General features: G+C 33.7%; 1 protein-coding gene across 1 annotated transcript in view; it reads left to right on the forward strand.

The window, feature by feature from the left end:
* The first annotated feature begins 412 nt into the window (after window positions 1–412).
* The window catches only part of LOC143435463 (dystrophin-like), a 254,647-nt gene continuing 234,653 nt past the window's right edge, over window positions 413–20,406 (forward strand). The window contains exon 1 of the mRNA XM_076918258.1: window positions 413–671. Within this exon, the coding sequence (XP_076774373.1) occupies window positions 572–671 (100 nt within the window). The 5' untranslated portion in view covers window positions 413–571. The remainder of the gene's footprint in view (window positions 672–20,406) is intronic.

The following is a 20,406-nucleotide window of genomic DNA, read 5'->3' on the forward strand; positions in this document are numbered from 1 at the left end:
CATAGGATGGTGAGATGCATTTTGAGTAGTATTGGGCATTTTTTAGACTTTGTTTTCTTCTCTCCTAAGCATCACACAGGTGCATAACTTTGAGTCCGGTGTCGTCTTTATGATTTCTTCTTTCTGCTTCTCTTTCACTAACATGTTTACATAAATGAGTGCACTGTTAAGTTCACATGAAGACTAGACAAAAATACAGGTGTCCTCATAAAAATCAGCTCTTCTATTTCTCCGCTCCAGTGATGCTTCAGTCTTAGAGAAATCCTATATAAAGCAGATGACACAGTTATTACTGGAGGAACTGAGGTTACTGATTAGAGGGGAACGTAATCAGGTAGATTGAGCCTGGGAGGGAAGAAACCATTGCAGGGAGAGGGGAGTGTTCGCAAAATGCTGTCTGTGAAGCCGAGTCTGTGAAGAACACCCCACTCTTCACAGAAACTGGAGTGGAAGAAACAGGTGCAAAAGGACTCAGCATTTGTCTGCTTTTGCCAGGCTGCTTAGAGATTATGAACCTGGTTTATCTGTGTTTGGCTATGACTCTACCTCCAGGTTTGTCCTACCCCATAGAATGTGTAAGAGAAAAATACCAACAGGGAAATCAGCCAAATGCTTTCCTATGAAGGTGTCACCAGCCTCTGCAGAATTTCAAATGACTGAGGTCTCTTCTGGTGAGTAAAAGCTGCAGATAATCAACAGCCATTCAGAAGAATGACAAATGCCACAAGCATTTGGAAACAGGCTTCCCTAAAGGTGACTCTTTTGGTCAATTTGCAACCTCTAGATGTATTTGAATTGCTCCTATTTGATGTCTCTTTCTATAAAAGTTAAATTGGGCCTTTTGTTGTAAAGCAGTAAGGACAGAAATTTCACATCAGTGACCTATAGAATTATCTAATCTGTTTCATGAAGGAACTCAAATTCTGCTCTTGAGGTTATGGCTTTTAAAAACTTTTTTTTTCAGAGTCATAAAATTGTTTTTAGCAAGAATATCATAAAAATAATGACCTGGATGTGAATTGATAAACAATTATATTTTTACTTCAAAGTTGATTTCTACCATCATAAAACTAATTAGAAAACTAATGTGAAGGCACATCATCTTAACAGTAGAAAAACTTGTGTTTAATGTATAAGAGATATATCTATATACTTGTATATATATGTATATACATACATACATACATACATATTTATAACATCAAGAAGTTATATATGAAATAAAAAAATAATAAGGATTGTTGTGAATAGTAGTTCAATATCAGATATATGATTTTGGAATTAAAATGAGACACATATTATAAATAGTAATTCCAGTTTTCCCAATTACCTAAAATGTGGAAGAATGATATTAGAAATCTTTTATTATTAAATAATACTTTTCAAATGAGGTAAAAGGAAATACTGTTTAATTATATTAGTGTTCATATTGCAGACTATCCTAAAACTCTAAAATAGCATAGATATTTTATCAATATATACAACAAATTTCTCTAAAGTGTTAAGTGCTAGGTTATCTCACTGTTATAAATTTCAAATACATTTCTATTTGTGCAAGATGTTTCTGCCATTGTTCAGATTTATAGACTTTTGAAGGAGCAGGAACTAAACATGTTAAAGTTAAATAATTAAATATGCCTTTGTAAAATGAGGAATGCCTTTTAAGGAAATAAAAAAGGCAGTCAAAACTTCAAAGTGTATTTGGACCTCAGCTTTTACTCTAAATTTCTTTATAAGAAACTTAGCTTATTTTAGGAGCCTTGTCTTTCATTTGACATTTCTTCCTTAGAAATTGCCTTTTTACTAATATCATGCTACACTTTAAAAAATATTCTTAATATTTGTGTTTTATTTATCAGACAGACTGTCCTGGAAGTACAGAGGCCAGCTAATGGTTTATGAGTTCAAGCTGAGCAAAATATAGCTAAGCTCTGTCTTGCTTGACATTTCATCAAAAGCTGTGTTGATTTGCAATGTTTGCCGACCTATTTATTGAACCCTCACAGCTTGAACTATGCCACCAAGCTTGCTGACATTGCTGAGATTATCTCTAAATGCATGTAGAAACTAAAGAAGGAATAGACAGAAAAAATAACTTTAAAACAATTGTAGGTCTATTTAATAAATTATACATACATAGTCCTTGATTTACTTACTTGTTTGACTGTTTTCCTTAAATTCCTGTGCCTTAATCCCCCACCCACCAAGTTGTCACATAAACTCTATAAAAGAAACATAACTGCAGTGGATATCACTCTGGACTGAGTGCCAAACTCTTGTGGGGGGATTACTAAAGTAAACCATCTTGGATCTTCTCCTTTATGAGCTGTTGTCCAAGATTTCTGTTTCTAACAAGTTTCTCAGAAAAATGCTAATGCTATTGAAAGTCAAAGAAGAGAAAGTAAGTTTTCTTAACACTTAGAACAGACAGTAAACAGCCTTCTGACTCCTTACCCAGGGTCCTTTTATAGACCATTTGAAAAAGTTTCCAAGTGTACAAGAAAGTATACACATATCCCTTTTCAAATTGTGCTACATGATCTAATAATGTTTCTCAAAATACTGAATACATTTTCAAGGAGCTACCTTCCAGTTGAAATTACAAATAAATTTACTTAATAGTGAAACTGTTGTTGATTGAAATGAACAGTTGGTCATGAAGCCTCAAATAGGCACAGAATCAATTTTTAATGATGCCTTAGATTCTAATGCTCTGTGACTCCACTCTAAGAATTTGTTCTTTACTTTTTAAATAAATTAAAGTATGATCTGTGTACTATATGAGTATTTAAACGATGCTCCATTTCATCCCCCCTTTCTGAGTAGGTAAAAATACTGTTTCCAATTTACCCTGCTGAAATACAGTTTAGACACTCAATCTGTGGCAAGACTGAATATTTTTTAAATTATAGTATCAAAAAAGTAAAGCATAAACTTTAAGATACTAAACCCTAAAGCCATGCATTCAAAAACTATACCTTTGCTGTTCATTTAAGATAATATGTACGTTCATCATGGCCCACACTTTTCAGTAAAATTTAAGTTTTAGAGATATTATAGTAGAGTATACAATTCAACTAAAATTCATATTTTTGGATGGAATGTAATCTAAATATTCTTAATTTTGGATGTTAATATCTTAGAGTTGGAGTACATAAAACTTTAAAGAAGTAGGAAGTTTTATTATGATAGTCTCAATTTCCCTAAATAAACATATTAAAGCAGCAATGTATTTCAACTTTCTGTATATTTTCTTTTGACCAGTCATAGCACATAGTTCTAAAACCATCATAGCTCTGGTGGTATTTCTGTGCTATTTTAATTCACATATTATTTCAATTGAATGAACTGGGGAGGGTGATGTTTAGGTACATGATGTTTGTTTCACTCTGGTTCACGGATGGGTTTATCTTCTATTTTTTCTTTAATGATTAATGAAACAGAATTACTAGCATAGATAATACTTATCTATGTTACTGGTTTTACTTATTAAAATGAGGTCATCATTAAGAATATTTTAAGGTATAAATTTCAGAAGAGGGACCGCTACTGTACTCATTTATATCCTCTGTCTGTCATCATTGACTCTTTTAGCAATTAAAGCATACATGGGTCATAATGTCTAGTCAGTGGACAAGCTACATGAAAGAATCAAGGATTACAAGCAAATTTGCCTGGAACAAAAGAGGAAGGTTTTATTTTACTTTTAGTGTTGCCAATTATAACCAAGTGAGTCATATTTACGCCATTTTGTTTGATAGCTTTTAGACAATTGAATGTGAGAACTTCAGGCATTTTACCTTGCATTTGTTTTTATTAATGTTGAATTTCATTTAAAACTCATTTGAGCCTTTCTGGATATAAGTGTCAATTCACCATACTAAGTTTCTGTTTCTTTATTTTCATTTTTATTTATTTATTGGCTTTGTAAAGTTTATGTTTACTATCCAGTCAAGTTTCACACCATATAGATGTGTGTATAAGAGCTACATTTAATTATCTTTTAAGGGTTTCAGAACAAAGAAATGACTCTCTTCTCTCTCTTCTCTCTTCTCTCTCTCTGTTTTGAGACAAGGAATTACTATGTAGTGCTGGATGGCCTACAACTTGCTACATAGATCAAACTGGCCTTGAACTCAGAGAGAGTCGTCACAGGCCTCCCAAACACTGGGATTAAAGACATGTGCCACCCTTACTTACTAATTTTCTGTTGTCTTATTGTCAGGCATTAATCATCTCTTCAGAAACACACATGTGTATGAACAAACACACACACACACACACATACACATAAACTCAAACACACAGAACTTGCATGCCTCTATATACTTTGGGGACAACACTTGAAATTAAAGTGAGAAATGTAAAAAGGAAGAAGCTGTAATGGGTAAATATTTTTTCTAGTCAGTCAAATTCAATGATTACTCCATCTTATGGATAGTGTTGTGACTATTGTCTGAAAGAGCAAGAGAGAGAAGCATAAGGTTGAGAAGAGATTCCAACTTGTTAGAATCTTCCTGGAAAAAATTCAAATTTGCCTGAAGCAGAAATAAGGTTCTGCTTTGCTTAACAACATATTCAAGTTGCAATCTAGGAACCTGTGGGAAACTTCTTTTTAATTAAGCTTAAGTCATTTTGAAAGTACATTATGGAAAGAGTTTTTTTGAAGGTTATGGGACTTTGCCTTTCTAAAGGGTGCAGATGTCTCACCAAATTGTGAAGGAAATCTAGAAGAATCTCTTTGCAATAAAAAAATGAACAGTGGTGATTTCTACAAAATCCTCTACATAAAGGGCAGTGATGAAAAGGTCTCACAAAAGAGTTAAAGACTGAAATTATCCATTGTGGCTAGCTGAATTTACTTATTATGCTGAAATATACTTTAAATGATTGTTTCAACATATTTAAAAAGATACTATTTATACAAATAATATAAATACAATGTGAAATTTTGATACAAATGTACCCTTTTCTATTTAAACAGTATAAGTAGGAACTGAGTTTAAATAAGTGCATTGAATATGAACATTACTATATGGAGTGGAGTACATTGTTTATTCAACAAATTCTAAGACTTAAACAGCATTGAAATCACAACTGTCAAGCATAAACTAAACCATACTAAAAATAAGATGTACCACATGTGAAGATACTCCAGTTAAGGAATTAATTTGTGTTAACTAGCCTGCTGTTTGAATTTGTTATAGTTCAATTATAGTTATGCATCAGATGATGCTTACTGACAGATTTCTGTGAGAAGAGTTAAAAACAATTACCTTAGATATTTCCAGAACTATGAAAATATTTAATGGAGTAACAAACAACATGAGTACGTGGTTTTTTGTTTTGTTTTCCTAAAAACCATATCACACCTATAAAAAGAGAATCTGCAAACACTGTTTTTGAAACATAAATACCTTTTGTGGTTCAGACACTTTGAGTTAGCGTATTCTTAAATATCTGTATGGTTTCATTTGTTGTTGTTGTTTTGGTTGTATTTTTAGATTTCAAACTCTGGGAAGCATGTCCCTCTAGAGTTTCTCTCTATTTCTGAGATCCTTAGAAACTGCTCTGCTGCAAGCAAGATTCATCTAGAATACACCAAAAGAGGATGCTAATGCCATAAGAAGAGACCCTTAATCACTAGATGTGGGAGTCCTTGTGACAATCACCTAGGCACTTCATCTTTTGTTTGGCTGCTGTGAGTGGTGCTCTTCACAAACTTTCAGAGTGGAGCAGTGAGAATCAGCTGTATTTGTCCCCAGTAGTCACATGTGTACTAATACACACCTTATTGCTTCCTTGCCTGCCTTAGTTTCACTTTATCTGCCTTCACTTACTTTCTGAAGTCTTTATGTCTGATTATAACTAATGTGATGAAATGCAGAACATTAGTTAGGCCCACGAAACTTCAGATACAGAGGAAGGAAGAGAGTATGAAGGAATACAGACAAAGTAATTTTATTCTAAATAGAATAAAGTACAAAGGGATAAACAAAAGAGTTTGTTACCATGAAAGTTAAGAGAGCTAAAATGAAATAATGTAAGAATATTTACCAGACACCCAAATATATGCACAAAGGAATCATTTCACAACAGAATTTGTGAACACACATCAACCTATTTTTGGGCTCTGTCTGAAGTCAATATGCTTAGTGCAGTGATCTCTACCAAATTGCCTTTGAGGCTTATAATTCTGACCCCTTCCTACTTGCTACATTCTCTACCCACAATTCCAGAATTATCTTTCAAAAACATAAAGCAGGTTATATGGACCTCTTATAAAACACATTACTGTCTTGATACAACAAGCATGTCTACTAAGATCCAGACTTTGACCATCTTTCTTCCCCTCCTCCTCTGTATATACTTACAACGTTTTCAGTCACATCCATTTGCCCTAGTTTCTCAAGTACTCATCACTTTTTTCTACCTTGCCTCTTCCTCTGGAAGGACCAACTGCCTTAGTTAGTGCTATATAAAACCATTCATGGAGATATATACTTTATATTGGTGATTCCTTAGAAAGAGAAGCCTCTGTCAAGAATGGTCCACTTAACTCCACTGAGTCTGTTTTGATCATTGTTGAATCAAGCCTGTTATCAACCACATGGTACTCTTGTGATAGGTTCTTGCTGAAAAATATGCAAGAGTGGGATTCCAGTGAACATGGACAGATGTGTTCAGGTTGAGCCAATTCAAGACTCTTGCTCCAGTAATTTTAAGAAATGTAACAGTCTCAATAGTAACTGGTTCTTTAATAATCCTGTTTGCAGTACCAGTATAAACTCGGTTCACTCTTAAGCACAGAACAGGACCAACTGCCTTAGTTAGTGCTATATAAAACCATTCATGGAGATATATACTTTACATTAGTGATTCCTTAGAAAAGAGAAGCAGATGTTGAGGGAAAGAGGACAATAGAATTTTTGCTTGGGGATTATGGAATATATATGTGTGTTATTATGTTATATATTTGATTATATTTGTATATTTTTCACAAATTTGTGTATGTTTCAGAAATTCACTGGTATGATTGAGCACACTTCCTGCAAATTGTGTGCAGCCAATTTTAATGTGTTTATATAAACTTGTTTTTATAAGTACTCCCTGTAGTACAATGCAGGCATAAATGCATGTTTAAATATATAATGCATATATTCACAAATAAAATTCAGGAATCAGAGCTCTGAGTTTCTTTGCATGTGACACTCAAGTAGTCAACTGGAGTTCAGTTAGGGCATATATTAAAATACATAGCAAGTGAAATGGTCTTAAATTAATGACCTTTTAGTGTGTGAGGAAGTTGTAGTTGGCAGTAATAGTAAGTGTATTATGAAGCTTTTGGTGATAGTGAAAAAACAATTATGCTTAGAAACCCAACAGGCCAATACAATACATAGCACTACAGATAGTGGCATAAATGAATGAAAATATGAAAAGAGATGTAAGACAATGACAAATGGACAACTTGACTTTGATATTAAAATAGCCATATGCAGGAAAAGCTATGCTGAGAGTACTCAGGAAATCTAATTGCAAGGGACATTGGAGGGCAACATATCATGTTATTACATGCCAAAGCTGTATCATTTCAGAGACTTCAGTTTTCTCATTCATTTTTATCACTAATCCATTCATTTTGTAAGTATATTTCGGGTTTTCACATCAGGTTGACTTTAGAGCTTATATGCAGATGATTGTTTTTTCAATGTAGCACTAACTAAGGCAGTTGGTCCTGTTCTGTGCTTAAGAATGAACCGAGTTCATACTGGCACTGCAAACAGGATTATTAAATAACCTATTACTATTCAGACTGTTACATTTCTTAAAATTACTTGAGTAAGAGTCTTGAATCTGTTCAACCTGAACACATCTGATATCCTCAGCCAAAGAGGGGATGCAAATTAGACAGCTTCTGGCTTTACTGGTGTTGAATCAGGCATCCTTTTCTCCCTTAGGAGTCTATGACTAATGACCTGAATTGTCTAAATTTCAAAACCAGTCAGGGCTTCGAGAGTAAGCCTGTTTCATCCTTCCTGCTTCTGCTTTGATCCATGGAATAAGATTTTACAAGGAAAGTGTGAATTTGAGTTCAGATCACACTTTTTCCTGTGTCAGGGCTATATTCTTCCTGTCATCCTAGAAGTCTATGCATCATAAAAAGCTCTAGTCTCAATAACAAAAGAGCATTAGAAGGTTAGTAATGGCCTACCAGGTAATCAGGACTTACCAGTAAGTTTGACTCCTACCCACAGTGACTCTGCAGTTATGACAGGATTCTTCCATAATGGGCCTCTGTTTTCATTACAAGATCACTGTTTCTCGGTGTCAGTTGTTCAAAATTGCAAATGAAAGAAATAACTATGTGGAGTAAGGGTAAACTGAAAATAATGCTGAAATGTCCATTCAGCCTTAGTGAGCTCTACCTGACAAATAAAAATGATACTGATGGCTTTTTATTCATTTTTATTGGATTTTTTTACTTACATTTCTAAATGTTATCCCCTTTCCCAGTCCCCTCCTGAAACCTCCTATACCATCCCTTCTCCCCTGCTTCTATGAGGGTGTTCCCCGGCCCACCCACCCACTCTTGAGCCTTCACAGGACCAAGGGCCTTTCCTCCCATTAATGTCTAATAAGGCTATCCTCTGCTACATATGTAGCAGGAGCCATGGGTCCCTCCATGTGTACTCCTTGGTTGGTGGTTTAGTCCCTGGGAGCTCTGGTGGGTCTGGTTGATTGATATTATTGTTCTTCCTATGGGGTTGCAAACCCCTTCAGCTCCTTCAGTCCTTTCTCTAACCATTGGGACCCCATTTTAAAAAAAAAAACTATATTACAAAATTACTTTCACAACTCAATTAGTTATCATACCCATCGCATTCCTTGGCTACCAGTTTTTATGGTAAGATTCTTGAAGAACTGAAGGTATGCCATAGAAAATTTCTACTATTGAGTACAGGCTATAATTCAGCTTGGTCATCATTACATACCTGAGATTGCTGAAAACTATTCTGTCTGTTTATGTCTGAACATTTTCACCCTTGTTCACCATTCTCCACAATTGCTGGCCCAGGCTTCTCTTACTGCATTCCTTGCTTTTCTGAAATCAGCTTTTCAAAATCATATGAGCTAGTTAATTTAATTTCTTTTATTTTCTTTTTCATTTTTGAGAAAGTATCTAGATTCATAGACTCAAAGTCCTTGTATCAACTTCTGCACACAAGTGGTTCTCTGGGTTACAGCTGAATGTGGTTAATATGAGGAAGTTTAATGTTTTTATCATGCTGTATTTGACATTAACAAGTAAGATTGTGTAAATGCTATTCTGAAACATATAGGTAGGCTATAAATTGCTTATATGGAGATGTCATAGTTGTGTGTTTAATCACTACATAACCAAAATTTATGGTCCTGGGTCATTATCCAAGTGTCTAATTCTCAATTTTCTAATGGAGTAGAATTTAGAACACTGTATGTTCTCTAGGAGTAATGTGTTTCCTATGCACCATTTTTGTGGTACTAGGCATGAATCAGAAGGCTGAGGCTTTCGGCAAGCTAGGCAAGTACCAGCTAAAAAGATTCAAGCTGTGTAGTCTTATAAACAGCATGAAATCTCTCTCCTATGCAGTTCTGTTCATTCACTGAAGCTTTCTATTTAGCCCCTTCCATTCTTCTTTAATTCTGCAACCTCGCTTCCAGTTCCATCTTCAGCAATCAAATTCAAGTATTACAACTGCAACACTGTCTGTATCTGTCCTAATACTCACCTCATCCTTTGTTCCATATAAACCGTTATATATCTACTATTCAAATTAATTAATTAATCAGTAATTATCTCTTATGGATTTCATTTGACCCTATGGCTCTTTTTAAGGTTATTGAAAGCAGGTGCTATGCTTTATATTTTTTGAAAACTATTGTTACCCAGTAGAGTGTTTCTATACATTAAATTCTTTGTTTATAAAAATTTCACCCACGGAATAATGCTTTTAAAATAGTATAACTAATACTGTCTTTACAGAAATATAGCCTTTTTGATGCTGTTACTCCATAGTCATCAATAGTTTAGTGACAATCCCCAAAGGAACATCTCTTCTGCTGTATGTCTCATGTTTCATAGATGAGTTTTAATTATGCCGGTTTCAAAATAATAAGTACTTGGATTTTAAGTCTCAAACCCAGAAAAAACAGCTTAGGTGTCTATTTATAATACCAAAGCAGACCTGGCACCTAGGTTCTTTCAGCATCCTCAATGCTCATCAGTTACAGGTGCATACAACTCTCCCTACCTTAAACTTCTCCAGCCCTGGGTCTGGGATGTTCTTTGTTGAGTTGCCCTTCCCTATAAAATCCAGCCATTTTGAGTGCCTGATCCTTTTGTCTACTTTTACTCTTCTGCTCTGGCTCTCCCTTCTCCCATCCCTATTTTCCTCGCATGACTCAACTCGGGGTCATGTTGAACTATAGATCTCTCAGAAATCACCTGCCTTTGCCTATACATCCCTCACATCTACAATAAATCCTATCTTCCACCATATCTAGGACCTCTCATGTCCTTCCTTTTTTATTTATTTATTTTTTTCATTCATTGGGGTGACTGCTCATAATATTGCATGGATGCAAGTCTTAGCTTTTACTTACATATTTCTTGCAGTAGTATTTAAATAGAATTTTAAAGATTAGGTTGATGTATGTTGCCACTATATTATAGTACCAAGTTTTGATCACTAGAGGAGAAATGCTTTATTTTAAACACATTTATTTGTATATATGTGTTCATGTGTGGGGTATGCATATTCGGATATATGTCTTGTGCACATATGTGTTGAGGGAAGAGGACACATTTTAATATCATTCCTCTGCTGACTTCCAAATTTTTGAGACAGAATCTGTTGTTGTGCTGGAACTTTGTTTAGTAGGCAATGTTAGATGGCCAGATAACTCCAGGAATCTGTGGGTATTCTCCTCCTTTCTTGCAATGAGTGAGAATATAAAATCCTGTTGCCAGGCTCAGCTTTTTACATGGGTTCTGGAAAACAAAATAAGAACTTTATACTCAAAAGAGTAGTGCTTTACTCACTAAGCCATCTTCCAGAACTGAAAATGAATAAAATATATATTTAGTTTTTATATTTTTCTAGTAGTGCATGTGATTTATATCATAACAAAAGTCCCAATGTTTTGAAGTATATGTTTAAAATAGTCTCTAATAAAAACGATTGACCAAAGTTTACTCATTTCCAACATCTAAATATTGTGTGCAAGGGAATCTACTTGTTTTATTAGATTACACAGAAATCCTGTTAAAATGCAATATGTACATGTGATAAGTGATCTTCTGGGAAAAAAGTTGATGAGTCACTTCTGTAACATTTGGAATAAAATTCATTAACCAAAATAATACCATGCTTCATATTTTATATTTTGCTTCCTTAGCATCTGGTCCTTAGTCTGTCTAATTGCATTATAATGGTTCTGTATTGCAACAGATGCTAGAAGATTCTTTTGGCAAGAATGATAATTTTGTTTCATATTTTGAAATACCTGTCTTTCTTATTTACTAGGGCCAGAAAAAAATAACCAATGTTTCTTTGTTGTGTGATATTTATTTGTATTTTGTATTCAAGGACTAAGAACACTAAAATTTCCACACTAAACTCAGTCTCCTAGTTAGCTTGATGAACACTGGCCTCCTGATTCTGTTATCAAAGGAGTGGTTAGAGCAAATTGTTTTGATGGGTCTTGAAACTCAGCACTAAGACTATTGAGACAGTAGGACTGAATGTTAAGGACAGCCTGGGATGCCTAAGGAAGGTGAACCTCAGCTGCAAAGCAAAATCCCATCTCAAAAGCAAGGCCTAGAGAGATGGCTCAGTGGCTAAGAAGACTTACTGCTCTTGCAGTGGATCCCCCCCATCAGTTCTTCGCACCCACATGATGGCTTATAACCACCTGTTTATACAATCTCAGCAGACCTGAAGTCCTAACATGTCCATTAAATAATTTAGAAAACTCTTAAAAAGGAATCAAAACAAAAAGTAATGATTACATATAATATGTACACGAGTGGACTTTGTCTGCTATATTACGTTGTTTATGTCCTACTAATATTTTTACTTTTAAATGTTGAAAAGTGAATGTTTTATTGGTTTTATGGCATGAAAGAATTTTTTATATAGGTAAAATCTTATGAGGTAAAGTCGTACAGATAACCATGAGTCTAACAGTTACATTGTAAGAGTTTAACCATATTTTAGTAGACGTCTTATTTTAACTCAAAGAAAAAGCTACTGTATATATACCTATACTGTGAAATTTGCTACTATAAAGCCAATTTCCTACTTCAAGCAATTATTTATTAAGGTCTTTAATGTTGAAAGCAGTATGCTATCATAAAATCTTTTTGAACTTTTTTGAATTTAGCATGTTTTAGGATAAATAAAGCTTTTATTTTAATTTTATAATGTTAGGAAAAATATATAGCATGTATAGCATTCCATTTCAACAGGATATGAAATATACATTTGAAATATATTTGTCAAATGGTCTAGATTTTTTTATTTAGTTACTTTTGGACTAATGAATGGACTCATGCTATTTTTAGACTTAGGTTATTAGTACACATTAAGAAAAATCATGTTAAGGAAAATCCTGTTTCTCATGGTTTTTAATCTCTAATTTTACCAAATTGTACAGCATACATAAGTCACCTATAGCCATACCAAATATTACATCAAATATAAAGCTGTGAATCAGGGATATCTGTAATTATAGCATTTGGAAAAGAGAGATAGTTCAGCTTAGGAAAGTTCAGACCAGCGTGAGGTAAGTGGTACACCCACAGATAGCCTAAGCTTCTAGACAGCCCCTAGTTAGAAAACTACAATAAAGTAGTTAAAAACAGAAAACAACATTGCAAATTATTGGTGCATCAATCTATTAGAAGATAAATAAATGACTACTAAGTTGATTTTTTTATCATATAGACATGATTCTCCCTTCTCCCTTTTTTTTTTTACTCTTCTCTTGTTTTCTACCCTTCTCTGGTTTTCATGTTATGACTGAACCTGTGCGGTCTACTACCAAGCTTTATTTATCTCTAGGTAGGGTTCTTAATGTCACAGAGAATAGGTAAGTTTGAAAAACAACTTTTCACCATTACTATTTAATAGCTGATTGCCTTTCCATGTGTCAGTCAATGGACATGGTGCCAGAGCCGCTGAGATTGATATGTCCCAGATCTCATTCTTCAGGAAGAGTTGGAATAATTTTTAGCTTCTACTGAGAGAGCTTTAGCTCCCTGAGTAGTAATGTGGGATATAAAAACCTCTCCAATAGCATTGCAATCTTTATGGCTGCTGCTTGACTTAGAAGCAAAAATTTTAATTTTGTACTCCTATTTAGAAGCTAAAGGATACAAGTAGTTCAATGTATATATAGTATCACCTGTTATAAATTTGTCAAATTTAATAAATATCAGTTAAAATTTAATTATAATAATTTTATGATAATTAATGATATATCTAAATTTGACTGTGATTTTTAATGTCATAAAGCCTGGAATGAAATTGGAAAATGAGCCTTAGTATACAATTTATCTGACATTCAACATGTTTGTGTTATGCCAAGAGTTCTGTTGTTTTTTTTTTTTTTTCCTAAAAGACATAATGATAAAGATGTCAAAAACTCTGCTCTTGACTCCATACAGCCAAAATGAAATATTCCTAATCTGGACTCCACAAAAAAAAGTAAGAAAAAAATTCCATCTTTACTTTTACTAACTTGTAACTGCAGCTTAGCACTTCAAGTTACAAATATAGGTAAGCTATAACATGGTGATAGCTGTGAATTTGTCCCTGATAGCTCAAAAAGAAATCTTAGTTGGAAATATTTTGGCAAAATCACAGAATGATATGTGCCAATGGTTAATAAACTAACCACCACTATGAGTTTCTGTCATTATATCTTCAACTTGCACATTCGAGTCCTTAATTATATTGCATTATAATTAATTTCATTTATATACTTATATTTTTATTTTGTCCATCTAACAAAATTGTGGGAAGTGTTCCATATGTTTCAGCAGTTTCCAAGAGAAGCCACAGTACAAAAATAGTTAAGAGCACTACATTTTGAGGAGTCTTTGGCAAATACAAATAATCCCATGGCACAAAACAGCCATTAAGATCTGTGCCATATGCTGTGTAATAGGGTGCGACTATGTCAGTCAGAAGGACTGGTGAAGTAACTTTTGATTTGCACTGGAAATCAAAGTTATCATTTCACTAGCAGTATTGTGGGAGAGAAAGCTTTCTAAAATGCACAGAAGCAGGTTCAAAATCACCACATGAGAGCAATCAGGGTCAGGTAATAGAGAGCAGTTAGTGTGGTGATGTGAAAATTTTCTATTTCTTTTGCCGTTGTTGGGCATCTTAGCTTGCTTCTATTTATCAGTGCTCAAAAATTCTAGTTGCAAAGTAGTCTAAATTAATCATTAATGAGTAGAAACTATTTTATGGCTTTTTACTTTAACTGGCCGTAGTTTAAAGAGCAATGTTGCAGACAAGAGGGAGGAAATATCAACGATTCATTCAGAGCTTTGTGTTAGCTTTTTAGATATCTCATTATTTCAGTCAACATCTACTTGGCGAAATAGGATATACCTGTTTCAGTGCCCCACTTTCTCATCAGGTTTTCAGACAATGATTACCTATTCCAGCCTGTGGCCCATAATTCACTACTTCTTAGTCTCAAGAGAGTGAACTACATAACTCAATTTTTTTATAACATTCAGGTTTTTGCAGTTCAGGCTTAATGGTCAAATGCAGCTTAATTTGGCATGTTCAGGACTTTTAAATTTGTGCTTTAGCTAACTTTCTGGGAAAAATGTCGATGGGACTAGCCAGATTATAATGAAGGTCACCTAGGGCAGCAGCTGCGATTTCAAGAAAGACCAGGGGTTGGAAAATAAACTAATAGACTACCAAGGTCTATTTAAATTGTTCTTTTAATCTAGACAATTTGCTCAGGTTCCTTGTAGAGAAAGAAATCCACATCTTACTGAACTCTTTGAATCATTCTCCTTATGCTCTGATTATGCCTTGATTTTAAATAGGAACCTGTAGAGGATTTCTAGTCAATGGAACTAACATACTGGTTGTGTCTGAACACTTGTCTTTGATTTCCAAAAGAAAAGCATAGGAATATATTGAGAAAGGAGTTCCTGAAAGGAACCTGATCTTCTAGGATAATATTTCTGAATCGTGAGATATAACACATTAAACTGTAGTCATAGTTGGAGTTTCGGGTCTCTTGTCAGTAGTACAAATTACATGGATGTATTAATTATTTAAATATTAACAAGCTAATAAGGTCACTAATATAACTTTCACTTAAGATGAGGTTTACATTTAAGGGGTTCTGGCTTAAATTAGATCTTAAATGTGGTATTACATGCATACATACATAAATACATACATAAATTGTTGGTAAAGCAACACATTTCTGATCCAATGTGTGACATCAACTTGCTCCCTGATGTAATTACAGTGTCTGTTCACCTTCTTTTATTACCTTTCTTTAGAAACTCCGAATCTGTCAGTGATAATTGGGCTTTCCTGAGCTTGTGGTTAGTGTCGATTAAAGAAGGTTGTTCTCAAATCAAAAGGTACACCATGAAATGTGCACACATTGAATGGTATCCATAGTCTTTATGTTTCCTGAATACAAAATGACCATATTAATTGTAATTGTTACTGATTGAACAAATGAATGAATAAATCTTTTGGAACCTGCTCCTTCTCCAAAAACAACGTGTAGCCCAGCCCTTTCTCTTGAAATACTAGCTACTAATGGATAGATTTGGGGATAATAGGTTTAAGCATATTCAGTTGTGGAGACATTGGTGGGTCCATAGTCACTCAGATGGAGGGTTCAAATTAAACTCTATGGGTGACAAACAACACAACACATCACATCACAACATGAACAGGGGAAAGGGACCACTAGGAAAAAGGAAAGATAGACAGAGGTAGAAAGAAAATATGAGTGGATGAGAGCAGTCAGAATTATATACATGTGTGAAATTGTCAAGGAGCAAATTTAATGAATAAACATTCTTAGAGATTCCAACATGTAAGCATGATAGCAATGCTGTAGTAATTCATACACTTGCATCATGAGTTCTAGACCACATTGGGTTCTACAATATGACCCACAGTCAAAACAAAACCACAACCAAAACTATATTTCACATTCAGTTGCTTAGATTACGTATTAGTGAAAATACAAGTTTGGCTTTTTGCTCCTATGTGTTCTCATAGGAATAAATAGTCAGCAGGAAGGTTCAAACAAGTATTACTATGACATTTGCCCATATATGAGGCTTATGAGTTAGAGTTTTTGGATTTCTAAATTAGGCAAAGTATTATTTTAACATTTTATTCCATTGCTAATAAGCTTTGCTACTGGTGGATCTTGACAGCCATTGGCATTTACTCAAGACCTTTGGCATATGACTAAAGTTCGCATTTAAAGTTATTTTTTGATTATTTAAGTTAATTCTTGGTTTTGCTAGGGTGCATGCCCTATTGAAACCCACATTTGCTACTTTGTGGGTTCTTCCTTCCTTCTACCCTCTCTGTCCCGCCTTTCCATTGTTTCAACCCCTTAACACTGGGTAGGAAAGAAAAAAGGTATATTGAAAGCAAAGGGGGCAATGTTATCTTTAAAATATTTTCTGCAGTTTAGGGCAATCGAGTTTCTTAGGGAAGGTCTGATCTTCACCATCAGGATTTCTAACTTCTTTTTTATTCTTCTTTGCACACAATTACTCAGTAAATGTGACCACCACCAACAAATAGCAATCGACAAATAAGCAACAACTTTAGGGGCCTTAGAATTTGTGTATGCTCTAAAAAGTCCCCAGAATTCCAAATGTCACACAATTGCAGAACATATCTGCAGGTGACAAAATTGCACCCCTGCTAGAGCACAAGACAAGTCACAGTTAGCTGCGGTGAACAATCTGAAGTAGCCTCATATCCCACACCTGGGATTAAAACAAAAACTTATTCTTAAAATATTTCTCTGGTTTTTAGAGAAGCCAAAACTTCAAAATTGTCACAATAGACCTACTACTACAAAAACCATTTAGCCACTTGCTTCAGAAAATGTAAAATGTCCATAGCTTGGCAACATACTGGCAAAAACATGACTACACTGAAAAGAGCAAACCTGTATTTCTCCCACAATTTCACAGTCTAATGTAACTTTATAATTTTATAGTCTTAATGCATGTCAGCTTTAACAGGAGCTCTATTGAAAGTGAACATGGAAAAACACATGACGAGAGTGAATATGCTGAAAACGTGCGAATAACAACAAGGCATTTAAAGATGACACAGACCATGGGAAGCTTTATGCAGATTTGCAGTTTGACTTTGAAAGATTACTGGGGAGTAAAATAGTGAAAATATTTTATAAAATAAATACTAGATATTTATTATTTTGTACACTTTCTTGAGCTGCATTAGTGAATAGAACTTACTATTACTAGAAGACAAATTTTAAAATTGTACTTAATTTATAGGCAAGTCTTTAAAATAATTGTCTTTCTAGTATCCATGGTGCTAGGTGAGGATGCAAGAAAAAATGCAATCACTTAAATTAAGTGGCCACTTCATTTATATTTAGTTACAAAAATTGGATAATGATTTTAGTTTGAAAATTTGAGACTTTTCACCTTGACTTTGAAAATAAAAGACTATTTTATATAGTGACTTATACTTCCTTTATATTATAAACTTTAGTTTTAACAAAATATCCATTTAATGAGTATTATATTGAAAACAAACTTGAAATATTTTTATTTTAAATTATTATCATTAGCTTATTATTATTTCTTTTAAAACTGACCAAACTTATCAAAGTTAGGTAGCTTATTTAAAATTTATACAATATGACCAGATTTTAGCAGGGAATTTCCTAATCAAAAGACGATGTAAAGAAAATCAATAGTGTAATCATGATTCAAGAAAATATATAAAACTGTTAATGGGTAATATCAATTCTTCTTTGCTGAAAACTATTGATAATCTACTTTTAAATTACACTCATTTATATTGCTCCCTCACAGACATAATTAATCATTATTTAAGACTACCTAATTTGAATTGCCTTTTTATTCATAGATGACAATGGTTAAAGATGTTCTTATGCCAGTATTTCCGTATTTGTATTTTGCATTGTTGTGCCAGGAGGTGTTTGTGAACCCCCCAAAACCACCAGGGAGCTGATTCTGATGCAGTTGCATTAGGGTCTTTATTTACAAGCTCGAGCTTGGGCCACACCACCATCTCTGACAGCAGAATGAGCAGGTGCAGCCCTGAGGTCTTAGGAGGACAAGGCTTTATAGGAAATGGTGAGCAAGCTAGAGGAGTTTAGCCTGGCAACTATCTAATTGAATAACTGACAGGTGGAAGCTCTGCAGCAAGGCCACATGCAATTACCAAGGGTCTTAAAGTACATCTGGAACTAATCGAGACTAATGTTTGATTTACTGTTGCTAGGAAGTAGCTAGGGAGTAACTCTGGCCAAGGACAAGGTGTAGAGTCTTTCCCGGTACTTGGTGCAGCTTTGGTTCAGCTGCTGGCCAAGTTCTCAGGCCTTTTTTTTTTTTTTTTAAGATGGAGGCCAATTCTAAAATGGTTTGGCCTCTTGTTCCTGCCTTTCTCTGGTAACTAGTCACTTTTAGCATGGTGGAATTCTAAACATTTTACTATAAAGTCAAATTTTCTGAAATACTTTTTGACAATACCTTGCATTTTAAGTCTAGTTTTATGAATTATAACTCAAAAATTATAAAGCACAGTTATATTTTGTCTAGTCTGTCATTTATGGAAATATATTAAAATATTTTCAAACTAATAGTTAATTTTTACTGAAAGAACTTAGGGCTGAAAGCTGAAGAAACCATAATACTCTATTATATTTTAAAATATTATTTAAAGATTATTATGGCTGAGTTTCTTTCTTCCTAGTTATTGAGTTATAAATTAGTTTCCTACCTAGCATTTTCATTACTATGCTTATCACAATAAAATTCAGCCTTTGTTCAAATACCCACCCAGATTTCTGGAACTTTTTTATCTTTTGTTTCTGAATATTAATTAAAAAAAAATAGGTAAAAGTGAATTTTGTATGTATAAGTGTTCACCAGCATGTATGTGCATGTATGCACTACCTGGATGCTAGGTACGCCAAGAGAACAGAAGAGAGCATCAGGTCCTCTAAGTGCTTATAATAGCAAAATTATGTCCCTAGCTATCGGAAAATCAATCTTACTTTGTATACATTTCATTTTTGCACAATGAATAGGCTTAAAGCATAAATATGGAATATGATAACAGGCCAACAAAACAGATGCAGATTTTTTCTTTCTTTCTTTTTTTTTTTTGACAGTAAGAAAATTTCACATGGTTGAAATTTCCTTCAAAATACACTTATAATTTAAAACATAAAGTGTCTGCTGGCTTATTGATGACTTAATAAGTACTGAATGAATTCTTACTAGACTTAACTGGTACATGATATATGGTAGCAAATAGACAACATTATTAGACACGAATCATTATCATACTTATTCTCTAACTAGAGGACAACATTAATCATAACCTTAAATGTTCCAGTGTCCTTTTCAAAATAAAATCTTTCTCTAAGAAGTTATTTGATGAGAAAATACTTGAAAGGTTATTTGATAAGAAAAAAAGTAACTGTGCAAGCAGTTAATTAGAACTTTGTCAAGTAATTTTCTCTTTAATTCTCAGAAATCTAATACATTCTATTCAGTGAAGTGTAACACCACAGTTTTTAAAGTAACATTGTAAGAAACAATAAGAGGCTTCTAGACTTCTAGAGGTTTTCAAATAGAAAAAAAATTAATAGTACATTATTAGAGCACACTACATTTTCTGAAAGTTATATTAAAAGACAACCACTTTTGTGAATGAATTATGGAACTAAATTAAGGAATAAATAGAGGAAATAATAATTTCTTTCAAAAGAGAAATAATTATTGTGACAGGCAACAAACTTTAACTGAATTAACATCACTTATTTCATAGCCCATGCATGCCAAAGTTTAATTTCATTTTCTAGTCTTAATTTTTAAGTATATTGGAATTATCATTGAAAACTTTGAAATGTATGGTTGAAGTAGGAAAATAATTTGAGTAGTAAGGCAATAGAAAGGCAAATTTATGTTACCTGGTATATTTTCAATTGCCTCAGTATGTGCTTTAAAAAATTAAAAACAAAACAAAATTAAACAGGTTAATTAAAAAGAGTGAATTGTTCAGCACATGGGTAGAATTGTAGATAATTACACTGAATGAAAGAAAC

The sequence above is a fragment of the Arvicanthis niloticus genome, chromosome X (genome assembly GCF_011762505.2).
Source record: "Arvicanthis niloticus isolate mArvNil1 chromosome X, mArvNil1.pat.X, whole genome shotgun sequence".
Classification (NCBI taxonomy): Eukaryota; Metazoa; Chordata; class Mammalia; order Rodentia; family Muridae; genus Arvicanthis; species Arvicanthis niloticus.